The following is a 19,977-nucleotide window of genomic DNA, read 5'->3' on the forward strand; positions in this document are numbered from 1 at the left end:
AATAACAACAAAAAATACAGAGAATGTAACAAAAGCATGGCATTTGAATCAAGATACTTAAAACTGCGAAGGAAAAAAAAGAAAGGACTTTAGAAATACATAAACTACATTGTGTATGACTTTAGTCAAGCGTCTCCTTCAGTTCTGCAGCCTCCTCCACTCAGATAAGTGCCCTTCTCTAGATCTTTTTTCTTCTGTAAGCTCAAACAGTTGTCTTAGATCAATCTTTCCAAGATTTTCAAAGTTATTCTAGGGCCTTCGTGCAGTATAATTATCCATTTTAATCTCTCTGTCTCTCTTTTTTTTTTTTTTTTACTGTGGTGATAACACTTATCATCAGATCCACCCTCTTAAAAACATTTTAAGTGTACAATACAAGACTGTTAACTGTAGGCAACAACTATGTACAGCAGGTCTCTAGAACTTATTCATGTTGTATAACTGAAACTTTATAACCAGTGAATAGCAACACCCCATTTCCCCCTAACTCCTGTCCCTGGCAATCACCATTCTACTCTCTGCTTCTATGAGTTAGACTGTTTGAGATACCTCATATGAGTGGAATCATGCAGTATTTGTCCTTCTGTGACTGGCTTATTTCACTAAGCATAATGTCTTCAAGGTTTAACCAGTTTGTTGCATATGGCAGGATTTCCTTATTTTTTAGGCTGAATAATGTTCCATTGTATTTATCCACCACATTTTCTTTTTCCATTCATCCACTGATGGACATGTAGGTTGTTTCCACATCTTGGCGTTTGTGAATAACTAAAAAAGAATTAAATATTCAAAACCATGTTGCCCAAGACCCTCCTAGAGAGTACCTTTTTTATTGTTTGTTTTTAGGGAAGTCTGTGACTTTACTTGAAGGGGATGAAAGGCAAGGAGTGGGTGACCCTGATGCCAAGCCAACTGTGGTCCATGGGCCTGTAGGTGATGGAGTACTCGCTCAGGTAGCAGTGGATGATCTCAGGCTTGATTTCCAGCTGGTTGAATGTCTCACGCTGTGTGGACACCCACCGTGCCACCCACTGCCTCGCACAGAATGATCACGCCCTGCAGGTGCACCTTCACCACCTCTGGCTTCTCCGCGGGGGCCTTGCGCGGGCCCGTAGGCAGGAAGCGCTACCTCCCCTGCAGGTTCCGTTCAGCAGTCACCATTGGCTGCTGATAGGACATGCCCAGCAGCTGGTCAAGGTCCCCACCACGTAGGTCAACCTAAGGAAGGCCCACCCCTTCTTCTACTCCACTTCCACCATCCCGGCAGTTGTTCAGAAAGATTGTTTTGCTTTGTTTTCACTGCATTTATTAGTAACATAAAGAAAACATTGAAACCAAAAAAAGAAAAAAAATTCATTCTCAGTTCTCCAAATGGCTCTCCTCCCTCCCTCTTGCCCGTACAAACTCCGAACCCATTTCCTCAGGGCCAGTTCAAAACTGGACCTGTTTACTGCCATTTTCACAGAAAACAACCAATGCAGAGAGCAGCAGTACTGTCTAGATTCCACACAAATGTAGGCTGGGGGAGGGTTACAGAATTCAAATGAAAGGGCTGGTGACCTCACAGTGACGTAGTCTAACTAAAAAGGGCTGGACGGGAGATAGAGTACGCCTATCAGGGGCCTTACAGAACATCTCATGGGCCTGAGTCAAACCCAGATTCACAGACACCAGGAGAAGGATGCGAGGACCAGGGGTGCAATTTTCTTGTGGAAAGTTTCACAATTCTCCCATGTTGGGAGGTGGGGAAAGTCCAGAGGGCACCAAGAGCCTCACTCGTTTTGGCAGAAAAACTTACTCTAGTGTTGGGAAGTCACAAAAATGCCACGGATACTGAGAAAGGCTAGGAGGGGATTCGCAGCTAAGAATGAGATGTGTGGCTTCATTACACCTTCATTCAGGCTACTAAACACTATTAGGTATTGAGTTGCTTTTGACTATTTTTCAGCTTAACATTGGTTTAAACATAAACGTGTCTGGCTTAATTTAGAAGCAAATCATGAACATTATAAAAATAAGCAATTTGATTTTTTAAACTCCAAATATACTTCCTAACATCAGATCATGAAAGCAAGTTGTTTTTGCCATAATAAGTAGTGTCATTTCAACCTACCTTTAAATTACATTCAATATCTAAACTACACATGAAATAACCCCAAGTCTTATTTTGTCACCAAAACATGATTTTTCTTGCAAATATAATTTACAGTAAATTTTAAGCTTTTTGATAAATGGAAATGAATTGAAATTTGCCTTTATGTACAATTTATTCAAACAACAAATACTTAATGGCTGTCTGCTATGTGCCACGGCACTTTTCTAGGGGTCCAGCAATGAACAAAACAAAAATTATGTTTACATGGACCTTACTTTTTATTATGTGTATGAATATATGTGTGTTGGTGGAAGAGACAAAAAACACAAAAATTAAAAAGGAAACTCTAGTATATATTATAAAATGATAAGTGCTATGGAGAAAAATATGGTGGATAAAGGAGACATAAATTCAGGAAAGGGGAGTAATTTTAAATATGTTTATCAGGAAAGATTTTACTTCTAAGTGATATCTGAGCAAAGACTTGAAGAAGGTGCAGAAGCAAATCATGAACATATCATGAAAGAATATGCCAGGCAGAGGAAAGAGTAAATGCAAAGATCCTGAAGAAGGAGTAAGTCTAGAAATGTTAGGAACTGCAACGAGTATAGTATGGCTGAAAGAGAATGAGCCTTGAGTAGGATAGTAGGAGCTGATTTCAGTAAGTGCAGAGTCAACTCGTACAGAGCCTTGGAAAATAATATAAGGAAGTTGGTTTTTATGCTGAAGGTTTTGAGCAAAAGAAAAACATCTGGTTTATTTTTAGAGGAGCAGTATGGAAGCCCTGGAATAAATTGCTAGGAGGCAAAGCTAGAGGCAGTGAGGCTGGTAAGAAGCTCTTGCAATAAACAGACAAAATGATAGTGACTTTTAGACCATGGTGGTGGCAGTGGAGGTCATAAGAAGTGGTCATAATTGTCTATGTGTATAAGACAGACTCATCAAGATTTGCTGATGGACTGGGTGTGGGACTTTAAAGAAAGAAGAGTAGAGAATGGTGAAGGTTTTTTGGCCAGGATGGAGTTGCCCTTAACTGAGTTAGAAAAGGCTGCATGCAGTTAGAGCAGATTTTGGAGCAAGGATGAAGACATGTTGAGTCTGAGGTGTCTTTTAAGGAAGATAGTTGTGTATTAGAGTTTAGAACTCAAGGAAGAAGTCTAGACTGGAGCTGTAAAACATATATTAATTACTGAAGATAATAAGCAAATTGAAGATAAGAGCAAATCCTACCATATTATATAAAATTATTATATAATACATAAAGATCAAGATTAAATTATCTAAGTTACAGCTACTTCTTAATCATTTACCACCTAAAAATTATGAGTTTTTAATTCTAAGGGATGTTGTGAGATTACATATTACTGTGAAAGTGATGGTATTTCATCCAACAGAACAGTGCACCTTGCCCTAGGATATGCCATCACCTGAAGCATAGGGGCCACTGGAACCCTTAAGACACTCTCAAACAAGTTGCAGAGGTTGTGGTTATCTGGGAAAGTTCCCTGGAGAAGGTAATGCTGGAGGTAGGACTTGAAGGACTGTTATGCAGAGGATATTCTTGGCAAAGGAAATAGCATGTACAAGTGCATGAGTGTGAAGTTCAACCATCTATGATAAACATGAAGGGACTTGGTAGTACTCAATATAGAGTGCATGAGGAAGGATCAGGAAAATGGCTACGAAGGTAAAAAAAAAAAAAAAAGAGAAAGAAAGAAAGGAAGAAGAAAGGAATAAAAGAAGAAAGGGAGGGAAGGAGAGAAGGAGGGAGGAAGGACAGAAGGGAGGGAGGGAGACAAAGAAATATGGGCTTACATGCTTTGTTAAGGAGTTTAGACTTTAAGGTGATAATAAGCCATTGAAGGTTTTATAGAGTAGTTGGCATGGACAAGTTTTTTTTTTTTTTTGTAATATATGATTCTGAGAAGAGAAAACAATGGAAAATAAATGGGGGGAAGGAGAGCTAGAGACAGGTGGATCCATTGGGAGGCAATCTACTTGACAAATAATGAGAACAGGAATTGTGCAGATGGTGAAGAAGTGGTAAATTTAGGAAATCTTATGAAGGAGAATTGATATAAATTAGTGACTGGCTGGATAAGTGAGATGGAGAGGACAAGGATGACATCTGGGTGTCTGGGGTGGTAATTAATAGAAAGTAGCATCTATTACTGAGTCAGGCAACACATCAGGAAGAGCAGGTTTGTGATGAGTTCTGTTTGGGAGTTGAGATGACTGTGAAAATACAGTCAACATATCCAGTAAGTAGTGTACAATACAGGTAGAGCTCAGGAAAGAGAAAAAGTTAGGATCTCAGCAAATAACACGTGACCAATGCAAAAAGGTAATTGAAAAGGTGTTACTAAAGGAAATATTTACAAAGGTATGAGCAGGGCTAGGCAACTAACTAGGGATTGGCAGGGACTGGTAACAGTAGGAAGTGGCCATGACCCTTAGGACTGAGGGGGTAAGAAGAGAAAGGGTTTACTGAATGGGTAAGACCTGCAGCTGTAGGAGAGGGTCACCTGAAGGGCACTGTGGTCTTTGGGATCTGGGCGATGCCACATTCTCCCTATTCAAAACTGCCCACGCATCTCAGATGGGCTGCCTAGAACTATGGCAGTTGACTGTATGAGATACACTTACTCAGGAGAGGGTAGTCAGTCAACTCTAACAGCTGGTCCTTTGAAACAGCCTAGGTAGACTGCCCATTAACAACACTTGAACCAATTGTCCTTGCATTAAGATGGCATTACATTTCCAAGTAACACTGATAACTGTTCATCTATATAATCCTAACTGCCTGATAACCAGTGCAATTAGTTAAACCTCTAAATCATTAAAATTAGAAGGAACTATAGAGACCACTTGCTAAAGTTTATTATTACCACATCTCTGGATATGCATGCTGTCTAGGAACTAACACGTAAAGGGAATACATAGAACCAGAAAGTAAACACAACTATAAGGCATTCATTTTATAATAAAACAATTACACATACACTGTAGGATAGAATGCAACTAAATCCGTATGAATTTTAAAGATAAAACAGAAGACTTGAAACAATTTCAAGCGTTCATGTTCCTCTTCCACGAGGAAGAATTTGAGAAGCATTATTTCCACTTTTCTCATTGGCCTTGATATTGGACCCTACAAACCCAACTCTGTCGATTTAAAGTTTCCATGACTTTGGGCAAATTATTAAAATTCTCAGAGCCTTGGATGTCTCATTTGTCTCCTGATGATAACCTAAACACAAGTGTTGGTATAAGGATGAAATGAAATAATTTATGTTAAACACCCAGCATAGTGCTCGGCAACATAGTGTCTAAATGTGCGCTCTTTCCATTATCAGCAATTCTTCCACTAGAAATGTGGTTGCAGAGTGTTGCTGATGCGTCCAATGCCACAATTAATTCATGGAGAAAAATTCACGAAGACCAAGAAAGGGAAAGATTGAGCATCTGCTATGTGACTGTAACTGGACATGGAACATACTTAATGGCATTGAATCCATACAAATGCCCTTGTGAATTAGACTGGAACCCACTTCCTAGCTCCCTTTCCAGAGGCTTTCTGCTCCAGCATGCTGATTCTCTACTTATTCAGTATGTAATTGCATTAACTTCCAATGACAGAGAAGCCCACAAAGACATTCACATCTAATTTGCCCTCTCACTGCAGCCTCTCTCCTGCTTACCATGGTGACAGGTGGCTTGAAAATCATAAGTGGATGGGATTCTGGAGAAGCAGAACAGAGCAGCTGGCAGGCCAAGGTCATAAATAAAGGCACTCAGATTCAAATGATTTTAGAATATTGGAATCAGATTTGAAAATCTTTCTTCTTCCAGCTTCTTTCCTAGAGAGAATAATTTAGGATGGTCCCAGATGACTTCTCACTCTTCTTAACTTGAGAATATCATATGCTTATGCAATTGCTAACTTGAAAAACACTAGCATCAAAGGGGTGAGACATGGTGTAGAGCAGTATCTCCCTCAGCATACTCCAGAGATGCGTCTGACACACTTCTGGCTCAGATGCCCTGGCCCAGGGATTGCAGCCCCTGCTAACATCATCCATTTGTGGACAATAGGCTAAAGATTTGTTCTGCCAACAGATGGCAAGGCTGCATGGGATAGCATCTGTACACTAAGGGAAAATGGTCCTCTTTCAAGATTATTCCGTTATACCCCATCTTGCCCTCCCAAGACTACTGTGATTAATTTAAGTCAGTTTTGCCAACACTGCTGCTCAGGAAGGACATGCGGAGCATCAAGAGGGACATTCAGAGTGCTGAGGAACATGCAACTATCTGAACCAGGCAAAGAACTCAATATAAACTCACCTTGCCAGGTGTCTGGCCCTGACTGAAGTGACAAATCGTGTCTGGACAAAGGATGGGAAGAGAGGAAGAAAAGGGAGAGGATAAAGCTTAGCAAGTTCTTAGCTAACATTTTTATTTCAGAGTTTTCAATAGATCAAGAGTTCGTGAATCGTAGCCAAAATTCTTGCAAATGAAAGAAATAGAAGGTTGGCCCAAGTTTTTCAGAGGACTAAGTATGACAAGCTTTCTACAAAGAGCAATGGACTTAACACGTCCTCAGCTCTGTTTACTAACATTGTTTACTAACAGTCTCAGAATTCTCATCAGTAAGATATCCTCCTTTGCAGGATTAGTGGCAGCTAAAGCAAAATAATGTTTACGATCAACGTCATTCATGAGTTGTTAGTTATTATTATTAATTTTAATAATATACAATCCCATTCTAAATAAGACTTGTATCAGCTTTTTGACAGGAACGTGATCAGACAGCTAATATGCTAAAATGCTAAAACTTGAACTAGGTCTTCTAACTTTCAGTCTGGATATAAGGGCTACCTCCGTGACACCCATTCCCTCCTCTTTCTAACTGAACTCTTGCTATATCACAGCAATTTGCAAAGGAAGTTGCACTTTCAGGTCACAGATGTACATGGTTAACTGTGTCAATTTCTTAGAGAAGCAGAGTCACGAAGTTAAGCCTTTCTCTCTCTCACCTTTCCCCTTATGTCTGCATCTCCCCAGAATGGCATTAGCTGTCACCTGCTTTGGTTCCATAGGTTGGAGTATGAGAAAACAGTGTGCAAGCAGAAGTACTTTTAGTTTGAGTAAACACTGGATACACAGCAAATTGAAAGGCAAACAGACTGTGACCTGGATTGGGGTCCAACAGACCTGGGTTAAATTTCGAGTCTCATCACCAAACTAGCTGTGAGATCTTAGGCCAAGTAATTTAATTTCCCTGAGCCATGTTTTATTTTCTGTAAAATAGGAAAAATAATAGCGCCAAGCCTATCTCAAGGTTGCTTGGATGATAAAATAATGTAATAATATATACAAATGCCCTTGTCATTATAAAGAACTATAAAATGATTGGCCGTTAGCTGTTATGGTAGGCATTAAAATGCTAAAATGTTTCTGCTCAATCTGCTGTCAACTCCATTCTTCTAATCGCTCAGCCAAAAACTGCACCCTTCACTCCTCTCTTTCCTTCCTTCCTTCCTTCTTAACTTTTTCATACCTTCATAACTGTCATTTGATCTACATTCAAAATACATACAGAATCAGAACACTTCACACCAATCTACTTCCATAACCTCTTGTCTGAATTTCAGCAGTAGCATTCCGACAGGTCTCTGCTTCCACCTTTGCCTCTCTTCCTCCCCTTCCTTCCCTCCCCCCATCCCAATTTCTTCAGCACACTAGCCAGAGCAATTCCTTTCAATACAAGTCACGACACTCTATTGCTCAAAACCTTCTGGGATCTTCCCATATTACTGGGAATAGAACCTGAAATACCTACAATAGGCTTCAAGGTCTTTTTATTCCTTTAAGGCTATCTTGCTAATGAATCAGAACATATATGTCAACACAGTTTGTGGTCTCTGAAGACTAACTAAGAGGCAATGAAACCATTCACCTCCAGCTTTAACCTTCCATGGGGCTGGGACAGATCTCAAGCCAGTTTCCTATCTGTTATTATTTCTTTGCTAGTTGACAAGATGTGGCTTTGCACGAGGCTCTCAAAGTCCTAGAAACCAACCTTTCAACATAGGCGACATCTGGCACCCACATGGAATCCTCCAAAGCTCAGGGGAATCACTTTACAGTCAAGTCAAGGGAAGGAAGAGTTGACCTCTGGTCCAAGCCCCAAAGAGACCACGCTACAATGTCAGGCCTCTGTGTCTAGGTGTGTGGTGTTCCCTTGGCCTGGACTGCTATTTATCATTCGTCACTTGTCAAAATCCCACCCACTAGCCAAGGCTGACCTTATATAACACTGCCTTCCTGGGTCCTTACCTAATCTATCCAGTCAAGAGCGGTTGTTCCTTCCTCTGCCCCACCAAAATTTCTCCTTCTCAGTTAGTTTATAAATAATTTTCCCCAGCTTAAACTACTGAGCAAGTCTGCTAAGTACTGATAGATTGTCACTTCCTTGAAGACAAAATTAGCAACAGTAGCTCATTATAACATTAATTCTCAAGGCGAGTAGGGAAAAGCTCCTTCAGAATTTCATAGTGGGGATTAAAGGATGATGAGAGAAGACCACACTTCCCTGCAGGATAAAATATCCTCTCAAAAGATCTTTGCTCTCCTCTCCCTGCCAAAAGTCTCTCTTCAATTTATTGACTCGATTAGGATGTTGAAGGCTGTAGACTAGACCAGCAATTCCCAAAAGCAGGTCAGGGCTAATTGTCCAGCAGAATCATCTGGGGTAAATTTTAAATACCTGGATTCCTGAGCTACTTCTCTAGAAGTCCCTAGAAATTCAGATTAAGTATAAATTAAGATTAAGATTAATTAAGATTAAGATTAAGGTCCTGAGCCAGGACCTAGGTATAATATTCAGCATCAAGTGATCAGCAAAGTTTGGCAATAACTAATTTAGGGGTGAATTTTAATAGATTTTTAAGGGAAAGGGAAGACTATAAATGATAGAGGAAAAATAAATAAAAGGAAAAAGCAGATGTAGAAAGTCATCAGTGTGACTCAGCATGGCCTGAGAGAGAAGGTGACCTAGGTAGAGGATGCAATTTTCCAACTGAAGCTGATTTTATTTTCTTTGTCGTGGAGGTGGGGAAAAATTTGGTTTAGGCTTAGGTCACCACAGGGAATAAATATGTGGACCAAAGATTATGGTGTTCTTTCCTTTGGAAGTTATATTTCTCAGTGTACATTAATAAATTGACAACCTAGTAACTATTCGTTAGTCTATGTGGGATTGTTTACTGTCTGTTCTAAGAGACAAAATTAGGTTTCTGAATCTGCAAACCTCCAGGCCTTGAAAAAGAGGACCAGGCAGAGAGTCACCCCATTAAAAACCCATACATTGGCACATGAAAAGCTGCTCGACATCACTAATTGTTAGAGAAATGCAAATCAAAACTACAATGAGGTATCACCTCACACCAGCTAGAATGGGCATCATCAGAAATCTACAAACAACAAATGCTGGAGAGGGTGTGGAGAAAAGGGAGCCCTCCTGCACTGTTGGTGGGAGTGTAAATTGATACAGCCACTATGGAGAACAGTATGGAGGTTCCTTAAAAAATTAAGAATAGAATTACCATATGACCCAGCAATCCCACTGCTGGGCATATACCCAGAGAAAACCATAATTCAAAAAGACACATGTCTTTGACCCCATTGTTTATTGCAGCACTAGTTACAATAGCCCGGTAACAGAAGCAACCTAAATGCCCATCAACAGACGAATGGATAAAGAAGATGTGGTACATATATACAATGGAATATTACTCAGCCATAAAAAGGAACGAAATTGGTTCATTTGTAGAGACGTGGATGGACCTAGAGACTGTCATACAGAGTGAAGTAAGTCAGAAAGAGAAAAACAAATATTGTATATTAACGCATATATGTGGAATCTAGAAAAACAGTACAGATGAACTGGTTTGCAAGGCAAAAATAGAGACACACATGTAGAGAACAAACGTATGGACACCAAGAAGGGAAAGCGAGGGGGGTGGGAGAGGGTGGGATGAATTGGGAGATTGGGATTGACATATATACGCTAATTTGTATAAAATAGATAACTAATAAGAACCTGCTGTATATAAAAAAAGTACATTAGTAACTGGTGGAAACCCCTAAGTACCCTAACATGCTTTACTCATTAATATATAATTAATACACAAGAAATGAATAATAGGAAAGATCTGGAAATCTAGATACAGGTCTTGACTCTGTGACCAACTTGCTTTGTAATATTGGTCACTAGTAAGTACCACTTATATACTCAACTCCTATGTCCCAGAGTTTTAATTATCCCACCAACCCTACAAAAGAGTTATGTGGCATATACCACCAGATTCCTACACCTTAGCAATTCTCTCCTTTGTACTTAGAAAGAGAGCCCCAATTTGATTTCAGGCTCTTGATGCATAGAATGTACACAAAATGACTGGAACTCTAGCAGCTGTCTTGGACTCTAAGATGACTTTAAGGATGGAAGCCACTTGCTAAGGATTCAGAACAGAAATAACGTGGGTTCCTGATACTAGAAGACACTATACATTCCGTGGATGATCTCCCTCTGTAATTCTTTTACAAAAGAAATAAATAAACCACTGTAATTTTGGATTTTCTTTTTATGCTGCCAAACATAATCCAAAGTGCTACAGAATTGGATTCTCAGTTTAGATTTAGGAAACCAGATACAGAGAGGTTATGTAATTTACCTGACATTACACAGCTAGTGAGTATTGAACAGAAATTATTCACCTGGCAATATGTTTCTAAGGCCAATTTTCTTGAATCTATGCTATAGGATCTCAAAAAAAAAAAAGATATTTTGCTTTTATGTTTGGTATAGAAGAAGCAAACTAATATCTATTGACACGGTTTATGTGCTAAGCATTATGCTAGGTATTGTCAGATATATTATCTTGTTTGCCTTTAAGCTTGGCTTTCTCTATATCTAAAAATTAAGTGATTTAGTTAAATTATCTCTTCATTTCATCTCTATAAACCAAAACCAAAGACCTTTCCTACAGTCTAGCAGGGAACACTTGCCAATCTATAACCAATGTTTTCTCCAAGTCAGGCAGCTCCACAGGAGAAAATGATCTCTTCATCTTTGATAAACACTCATACATGAGAGTCAAACAAGCCAAACTTGTTCTTTTCCTCGCTTTCCTTTCAAAGTCACTCTCACACTGTAGAAGTGGTATTAGAACCTTGACACCCATTGGAAAGAGGATGAAAGATAATAGAAATAAACAGCTCTCCTGCCAGAGGAAAGAGATGAAAAACGAAAGAGAAAGGCTCTTTCTCCAAAGCAGCAACTTCACATCACAAGGTTAAATAAAGAAGAAATGCACACACAACACACAAACACACACACACACACACACACACACACACACACGTGTACATACCACATAAAAATAGAGCAAGTAAAAACTGAAACTAGAGAATTATGAAACCACCAAACACCATTCTACATTTAAGTACAATTAAAGTGTTAAATGTAAATATAATTAATTAATTGAAATTTTAAAAAAGAAAAAAATGATTAAGCTTGAGATAAAAAAGGACTTTCTAAGTTTAGAAGCAAGGAAGAGATCACAAAGGGGGGAAAATCAATATATTTGATTTTTTTTTTAAATTAAAAGAAATACAAATGACAAATGGGAAAGAGTTGAATTTTATGAGAAATAAAAGAATTGCACATTACAATGATAAATAATAATTTCTAACACATTAAGCAAACATATTTCAATGATAAATCTTAATGTTAGGCAAAAGATAATTAAACAGGTCCCACTGAGGATGGGGAAATAAAATATACAGCATCTGTAAAAAGAATTTTGGCAATGACTGACTATTTACCCAAGAATTCAGACCAAAATTTCTATTATAAATATTTTCATTTTTTCAAATATTTTATCGAGTATGAACTTGGACTCTTTCTTTAATAAAAAGCACTCTTAAATTATAAATATTTACTTCCACTGAAGATATTTATCTAACAAAATGCACGACAAGCTCTGTAGACGTCCAGAAATGATGGTAATGCTAGATTTATCATAAGAAGCATGAAGTTTCCCAAGGGGGCGACCTGGAAGTGTTCCAGGTAGCCCCCTTGGGAAAGGATTTATCTACAGGATAAATCCTTTAGAATGTGAATGTTTTAGTATGATGGCTAGCACAAGAGTCTCACCCATTTATTCACTCATCCATTCAACTAATTGTTTTTGATTATCTACTATGTATGAAGTATGGTGCTAGGCACTATGGATGTGATGGTGAACAGAAAACATGTCAGTTGCCACCCTTGTGTATCATCTAGTGCAGTGATACAGATAAATTAATCAAATTATTACACAAACTTATGGGAAGACTGCAACTGTAGAGATGTCCATGTCTTCAATGAAATTGCATGGTACTCAGAGAACAGATACTAGAGAAATGAGGCAATGACAAACTCTTATTTTGTTGTAAGTGTAATAGAAACTTTACATTCACAAATTTGAAGGTCTTGATTTCAACTATTCCCTGACACACTTGAAGCTCTCTGTTATTTAGCTAATGAATGAGCCTTCCTCACTATGGCTTTGCTGTTCTCTCTTCAAGGCTTTGGAAATTTGTGAAAATATCTGAATTCATCCCTTATGAATCACAGGGTCTATCCTACAGCTAGTATTTCTCCCAGGATTGGAGCTGTCTTGAAATTAAGGCTTTAAAGAACCTACTGTCTTTAATTGCCATGATATCAGGATCTGTCTTATTCACAGCTGTATCCTCCCTCTACACCTAGTGCCTACCATATACGTAATACATGATTCTTTGTTGATGAGCTATTGGGATGGCTGATTTAGAAGAGCCATAAGAAGGTTCTGAAAAAGTGACTTGCAACACTGTCTGTTAGTCAGAATTAGCTGGTGGGCTTAAAAAAGAAGAAAAAAGAAACCGTGTCCACGAGTACTGACTCCTACAAATATGGAACCAGGATCTCTAGGCATGGAACTCAAAAATCTGTATTTGTTACAGAACCCAGGTGATTCTGATGCAGTCCATTGGAAAACTGTGTAAAGGAACATTTTGGGGGGTTTAAGGATTACTGAGTATAACTCTCCTTTTATTTTATTTCATTTTTTTTACTGACCTTAGCACTGTGATGAAATTGATGGGATACCATTAAATATGACACTAAAGATGTAACAAGGTAGAAGAGTGCCCCATGTGAATGGCCAGAAATGCAGAGAAAAAGAAATAGAAAGGAATCTATTTGTCTACAAGAAAGGCTAGATATAATTCATTTTTCAAAAATAGAAAGATAGCTATTGTCAAACTCCACATGCCGTTTATTTCCGCAATAATCAAGTCATAAAGTATATATTGAGTGCCAATGAGGTTTCCTGAACCTGCCTATGCTGGGAGTGGGAAATCTGATTTTATAATATTTGTACCTCACATCTTGAGGGCATTTAAATAGGGATATGGATACTTATGCAAATACACGACTGAGAAAATAATATATGATGGGAAAGGAGGACAGTAGAAAAGGTCTTAGATTCTTTGAGCATTAGGTATAATGCTGGGTTTTGATGATGTTGAGTAATCTACAAATATCTCATTTAAGGATTTGATAATAATCACTTTAGAGATGAGGAATCTGAGCTCTTAAAATGAACTGAGATCAAGATGGTGGAGGAGTAGGACATGGAGCTCACCTTCTCCCCACAGATACATCAAAAATACATCTACATGTGGAACAATTCTCACAGAACATCTACTGAACACTAGCAGAAGACCTCTGACTTCCAAAAGGGCAAAAAAAAGTCTCCACATAACTGGGTAGGGCAAAAGAAAAAAGACAAAAAGAGAGAGAGAGAGATAGAAACTGGGATGGGACCTGCACCTCTGGGAGGGAGCTGTGAAGCAGGAAACTTTCTGCATACAGGGAAGTCCCCTCACTGGTGGGGACAGGGCGGGGGTGAGCTTTGGAGCCTCAGAGGAGAAGGCAGTGGCAGGTGTGAGGAGAGCAAAGCAGAGAGTAACCAACACAGAGGGTTGGTGCTGACCAGCACTCCCCAGCCTGAGACGCTTGCCCGCTTGCCCACTAGGGTGGATGGGGGCCGGGTGCTGAGGCTCGGGCTTTGGAGGTCAGACCCTGGTGAGAGGACTGGGGTTGGCTGTGTGAAAACAGCCTAAGGAGGCTAGGGTGTAGTGCACCAGAACTGAGGGATTCTGGGAAGAGCCTGAGCCCACAAGAGAAGAAAGGGACCATTGTTGGGGACTACACAACGAGAGGGGTGAGCTCACCATAGGAGCTTCTTTGTTCAGTAACAGGCAGCAGTGCACTGCCTACATGAGCTCCAGGGGTGGGCGTGAGCTGCAGCTGCTATCTTGGACCCCAGAGGTGGGCGTGGACCACTAATGCTGCCACCGCTGCCACAGAAGGTCCTGTGAGCAAGCTCGGGTCACTGCCCACACCTTCCCAGGAGCCTGCACAGCCCGCCACTGCTGAGGGTCCCGAGATCCAAGGGTCCCACGATCTGGGGCTAACTTCCCTGGGAGAACACATGGTGCACCCCAGTCTGTTGCAACTTCCTGCTGGCCTCTGCAGCCACAGGCACTTCATGCACATCCCAGTTGTGCCCACCTTATCCCTCCCTGGCCTGAATGAGTACGTGTACCCCAATCAGGCTCTGCTTTTGCCCCCTCTCACCTGGCTGGGGAACAGACACCTGAGGATGGCCCACATGCAGAGGTGGGGAAAAAACAAAGCTGAGCCCAAGGGACAGTGCAACTAAGGAAGAGGAATGGAAATCTCTCCTTGCAGCTGCTAAAGGCACAGATTAAATCCCTGCAATCAGACTGGTAAACCCTGCACCTGTGGAATATCTGAATGGACCATGAGTGTTCCCACAACTGAGACCAGTCTAGCCTTAAAAGCTGTGGACTTTGGGGGCAAGTACACATGGGAGTTGGGCCAGGTCAGAGTGTGATCTGCTCCTACAGTGCCCACAGCAGGTCCAGAGACCTACCTAGAGGTATTGGAGGGCCTCCTGGGGAGGTGGGGGTTGGCTGTGGCTCACTGTGGGGACAAGGACACTGACAACTGAGGCCCCAGGAAAATATTATTATTACTCTTATCTTTTTGTTTCATTTTGTTCTGTTGTTGTTTTTTATTATTTTTTAATTTTTTTATTTTTTCTTTTACTTTTTAATTTTTAATATACTTTCTACTTTGACTTTACTTTTTCACTGCTTTGTGTTTTTTCCCTGTTTTTGTTTTTCTTCTTCATTTTGTTTTTATCTTTTTAAATATATTTTTAATTCTTCTATTTTTACTTTACTTTTTCTTTGTTCTGGGTTTTTTCCTGGCTTTAGTTTTTTTTTCACTTGTTTTGTTTGTATCTTTTTTCTTTTTTCTTTTTTTGGTCGGTTTTTTGTGTTCATTTTATGTTTTCTTTCCTATTTTTATTTTTTTTTACATTTTTTAATACTAAATTTTGAAACCTGGTATGTATTTTATTTTATTTTCAAATTTATTTTTGGCTGCGTTGGGTCTTCGTTCGCTGCTGCGCACGGGCTTTCTCTAGTTGCGGCAAGTGGTGGCTACCCTTTGTTGTGGTGCACAGGCTTCTCATTGCAGTGGCTTCTCTTGTTGCAGAGCACAGGCACTAGAGCACAGGCTCAGTAGTTGTGGTGCAAGGGGCCTAGTTGCTCTGTGGCATGTGTAATCTTCCCAGACCAGGGCTCGAACCCACGTCCCCTGTATGGGCAGGCGGATTCCAAACCACTGTGCCACCAGGGTAGTTTCTGCTTTTTTAAAATTGCTTCCTGCTTTGGTTTTGGTTTTTTGTTTTTGTTAGTTTTGTTTTTATTGTTTGTTTTTGTTTTTCTGTTCTTGTGTTGCTTTGGTTCTGTTGGTTTTTGTCTTCTCTGTTTTTGTTTCTTTTCTTTTTCTGTGTGTGTTTCTTTGTTTTGGTTTTGGTTTTTTGGTTTTGTTTTTATTATTTGTCTTGGGTTTTGCTTGTCTGCTTGTTTTCTTTTCCTTTTTTTAATTGTGTTGTTGCTGTTTGTTTGCTTTTGTCTTTGCTCTTTGTCTTGGGTTTTCTTTGTCTGTTTGTTTAATTCCCCCCATTTTTTTCCCATGCTGTGTGGGTTGTGGGGTCTTGGTTCCCCAGCCAAGGGTCAGGCCGGAGCCTCCAGGATGGGAGCACCACGTCCAGGATGCTGTACCACCAGAGAATCCCTGGCCCCAGGAAATATTAATTGGCGAGGGCTCACCCTGAACTCTCCATGTTGACACCAAGACCCAGCTCCACCCAACTGCCTGCGGGCTCCAGTGCTGGAAGCCTCACTCCAAACAACTAGCAACACAGGAACAAAACCCCACCCATCAGCAGACAGGCTGACTAAAGTTTTACTAAGCTCGCAGACACCCCAAAACACACCACCTGATGCAACCCTGCCCATCAGAGGGACAAGACTCAGCTCCACATACAAGAGCACAGGCACCAGTCCCTCCCACCAGGAAGCCTACACAAGCCCCGGACCAACCTCACCCACCAGGGGCCAGACACCAGAAGCAAGAGGAACAACAAACCTGCAGCCTTCAGAAAGGAGGTCTCAAACACAGTAAGTTAAACAAAATGAGATGACAGAGAAATATGTTGCACATGAAGGAGCAAGGTAAAAACCCACCAGATCAAATAAGTGAAGAGGAAATAGGCAATCTACCTGAAAAACAACTCAGATTAATGATAGTAGAGATGACCCATGATCTCAGAAATAGAATGGAGGCATGGATCGAGAAAATACAAGAAATGTTTAACAAGGCCCTAGAAGAACTAAAGAACAAACAAATAGTGATGGACAACACAATAGCTGAAATGAAAAATACACTGAAAGGAATCAATAGCAGAATAACTGAGGCAGAAGAACAGATAAGTGAGCTGGAAGATAGAATGGTGGAAGTAACTGTCATGGAGCATAATAAAGAAAAAAGAATGAAAAGAAATGAGGACAGTCTCAGAGACCTCTGGAGCAATATTAAATGCACCAACATTCAAATTATAGCAGTCCCAGAAGAAGAAGAGAAAGAAAGTGTCTGAGAAAATATATGAAGAGATTATAGTCGAAAATTTCCCTAACATGGGAAAGGAAACAGCCACACAAGTCCAGGAAGCACAGAGAGTCCCATACAGGATAAACCCAAGGAGAAACATGCCAAGACACATATTAAACAAACTAACAAAAATTAAACACAAAGACAAAATATTAAAAGCAGAAGGAAAAAGCAACAAATAACATACAAGGGAATTCCCATAAGGTAATCAGCTGATTTTTCAGCAGAAACTCTGCAGGTCCGAAGGGAGTGGCAGCATATATTTAAAGTGATGAAAGGGAAAAACCTAAAACCAAGATTGCTCTACCCAGCAAGGATACCATTATTCATCATCAAGATTCAACAGAGAAATCAAAAGCTTTACAGACTAGCAGAAGCTAAGAGAATTCAGCACCACAAAACTGGCATTACAACAAAGGCTAAAGGAACTTCTCTAGGTGGGAAACACAAGAGAAGAAAAAGACCTTAAAAAAAAATAAACCCTAAACAATTAAGGAAATGGTAATAGGAATTTACACATTGATAATCACTTTAATGTAAATGGATTAAATGCTCCAACCAAATGACACAGACTGGCTGAATGGATACAAAAGCAAGACCCATATATATGCTGTCTACAAGAGATCCACTTCAGACCTAAGACACATACATACTGAAAGTGAAGGGATGGAAAAAGATATTCCATGCAAATGGAAATCAAAAGAAAGTTGGAGTAGCAATACTCATATCAGACAAACTAGACTTTAAAATAAAGACTGTTACAAGAGACAAGGAAGGACACTACATAATGATCAAGGGATCAATCCAAGAAGAAGTTATAATGATTGTAAATGTTCATGCACCCAACATAGGAACATCCCAATACATAAGGCAAATGCTAACAGCAATAAAATGAGAAATCAACAGTAACACAATAGTAATGGGGACTTACACCCCACTTACACCAATGGACAGATCATCCAGACAGAAAGTTAATAAGAAAACAAAAGCCTTAAATGACACATTAGACCAGAAAGACTTAACTGATATTTATAGAGCATTCCATCCAAAAACAACAGAGTACGCTTTCTTCTCAAGTGCACACGGAACATTCTTCAATAGATCACATCTTGGGTCAAAAATCAAGCCTCAGTAAATTTAAGAAAATTGAAATTGTATCAAGCATCTTTTCTGACCACAACGCTATGAGGTTAGAAATCAATTACAGGAAAACAAAAAACTGTAAAAAACACAAACACATGGAGGCTAAATAATATGTTATTAAATAACCAAGAGATCACTGAAGAAATCAGAGGAAATAAAAAAAATACCTAGAAACAAATGACAACAAAACACAACAACCCAAAACCTATGGAATGCAACAAAAGCAGTTCTAAGAGGGAAGTTTATAGCAATACAACCCTACCTCAAGAAACAAGAAAAATCTCAAATAAAGCAACTAGAGAAAGAAAAACAAACAAACAAAACCAAAGTTAGCAGAAGGAAGTAAATCATAAAGATCAGAGCAGAAATAAATGAAATTGAAATGAAGAAAACAATAGCAAAGATCAATAAAACTAAAAGCTGGTTCTGTGAGAAGATAAACAAAATTGATAAAACTTTAGCCACTCTTAAAGAAGAAAAGGGAGAGGACTCAAATCAATAGAATTAGAAATGAAAAAGGAGAAGTTACAACTGACACCACAGAAATACAAAGCATCATAAGAGACTACTACAAGCAACTCTACGCCAATAAAATGGACAACCTGGAAGAAATGGACAAATTCTTAGAAAGATACAACCTTTCAAGACTGAACCAGGAAGAAATAGAAAATATGAACAGACCAATCACAAGTAATGAAATTGAAATCGTGATTAAAAATCTTCCAACAAACAAAAGTCCAGGACCAGATGGCTTCATAGGTGAGTTCTATCAAACATTTAGAGAAGACCTAACATCTATCCTTCTCAAACTTTTCCAAAAAATTACAGGGGAAGGGAAACTCCCAAACCAAACTCATTCTACAAGGCCACCATCACCCTGATACCCAAACCAGACAAAGATATCACAAAAAAAGAAAATTACAGGCCAATATCACTGATAAACATAGATGCTAAAATCCTCAAAAAAATACTAGCAAACCAAATCGAACAACACATTAAAAAGATCATACACCATGATCAAATGGGATTTATCCCAGGGATGCAAGGATTCTTCAATATATGCAAATCAATCAATGTGATACACCATATTAACAAATTGAAGGAGAAAAACCATATGATCATCTTAATAGATGCAGAAAAACTTTTGACAAAATTCAACACCCATTTATGATCAAAACTCTCCAGAAAGTGGGCATAGAGGGAACCTACCTCAACATAGTAAAGGCTATATATGACAAACCCACAGCAAACATCATTATCAATGGTGAAAAACTGAAAACATTTCCTCTAAAATCAGGAACAAGACAAGGGGGCCCACTCTCGTCACTATTATTTAACATAGCTTTGGAAGTCCTAGCCATGGCAATCAGAGAAAAAAAAGAAATAAAAGGAATCCAAATTTTAAAAAAAGAAGAAGTAAAACTGTCACTGTTTGCAGATGACATGATATTATATATAGAAAATCCTAAAGATGCTAGCAGAAAACTACTAGAGCTCATTAATGAATTTAGTAAAGTTGAAGGATACAAAATTAATACCCAGAAATCTCTTGCATTCCTATACACTAACAACAAAAGATCAGAAAGAGAAATTA

General features: G+C 39.2%; 1 protein-coding gene across 1 annotated transcript in view; it reads right to left on the reverse strand.

Moving 5' to 3' along the window:
• Nucleotides 1-19,977, reverse strand: part of LOC309636771 (uncharacterized protein) — a 355,047-nt gene that overhangs the window by 195,105 nt on the left and 139,965 nt on the right. The window contains exon 1 of the mRNA XM_082410294.1: nt 550-5,048. Coding sequence (XP_082266420.1) covers nt 550-554 — 5 coding nt within the window. The 5' untranslated portion in view covers nt 555-5,048. Of the gene's footprint in view, nt 1-549 lie in introns of the transcript that reaches the window.

The sequence above is a fragment of the Balaenoptera physalus genome (genome assembly GCF_965194825.1).
Source record: "Balaenoptera physalus genome assembly, chromosome: 10".
In the NCBI taxonomy this organism is placed as follows: Eukaryota; Metazoa; Chordata; class Mammalia; order Artiodactyla; family Balaenopteridae; genus Balaenoptera; species Balaenoptera physalus.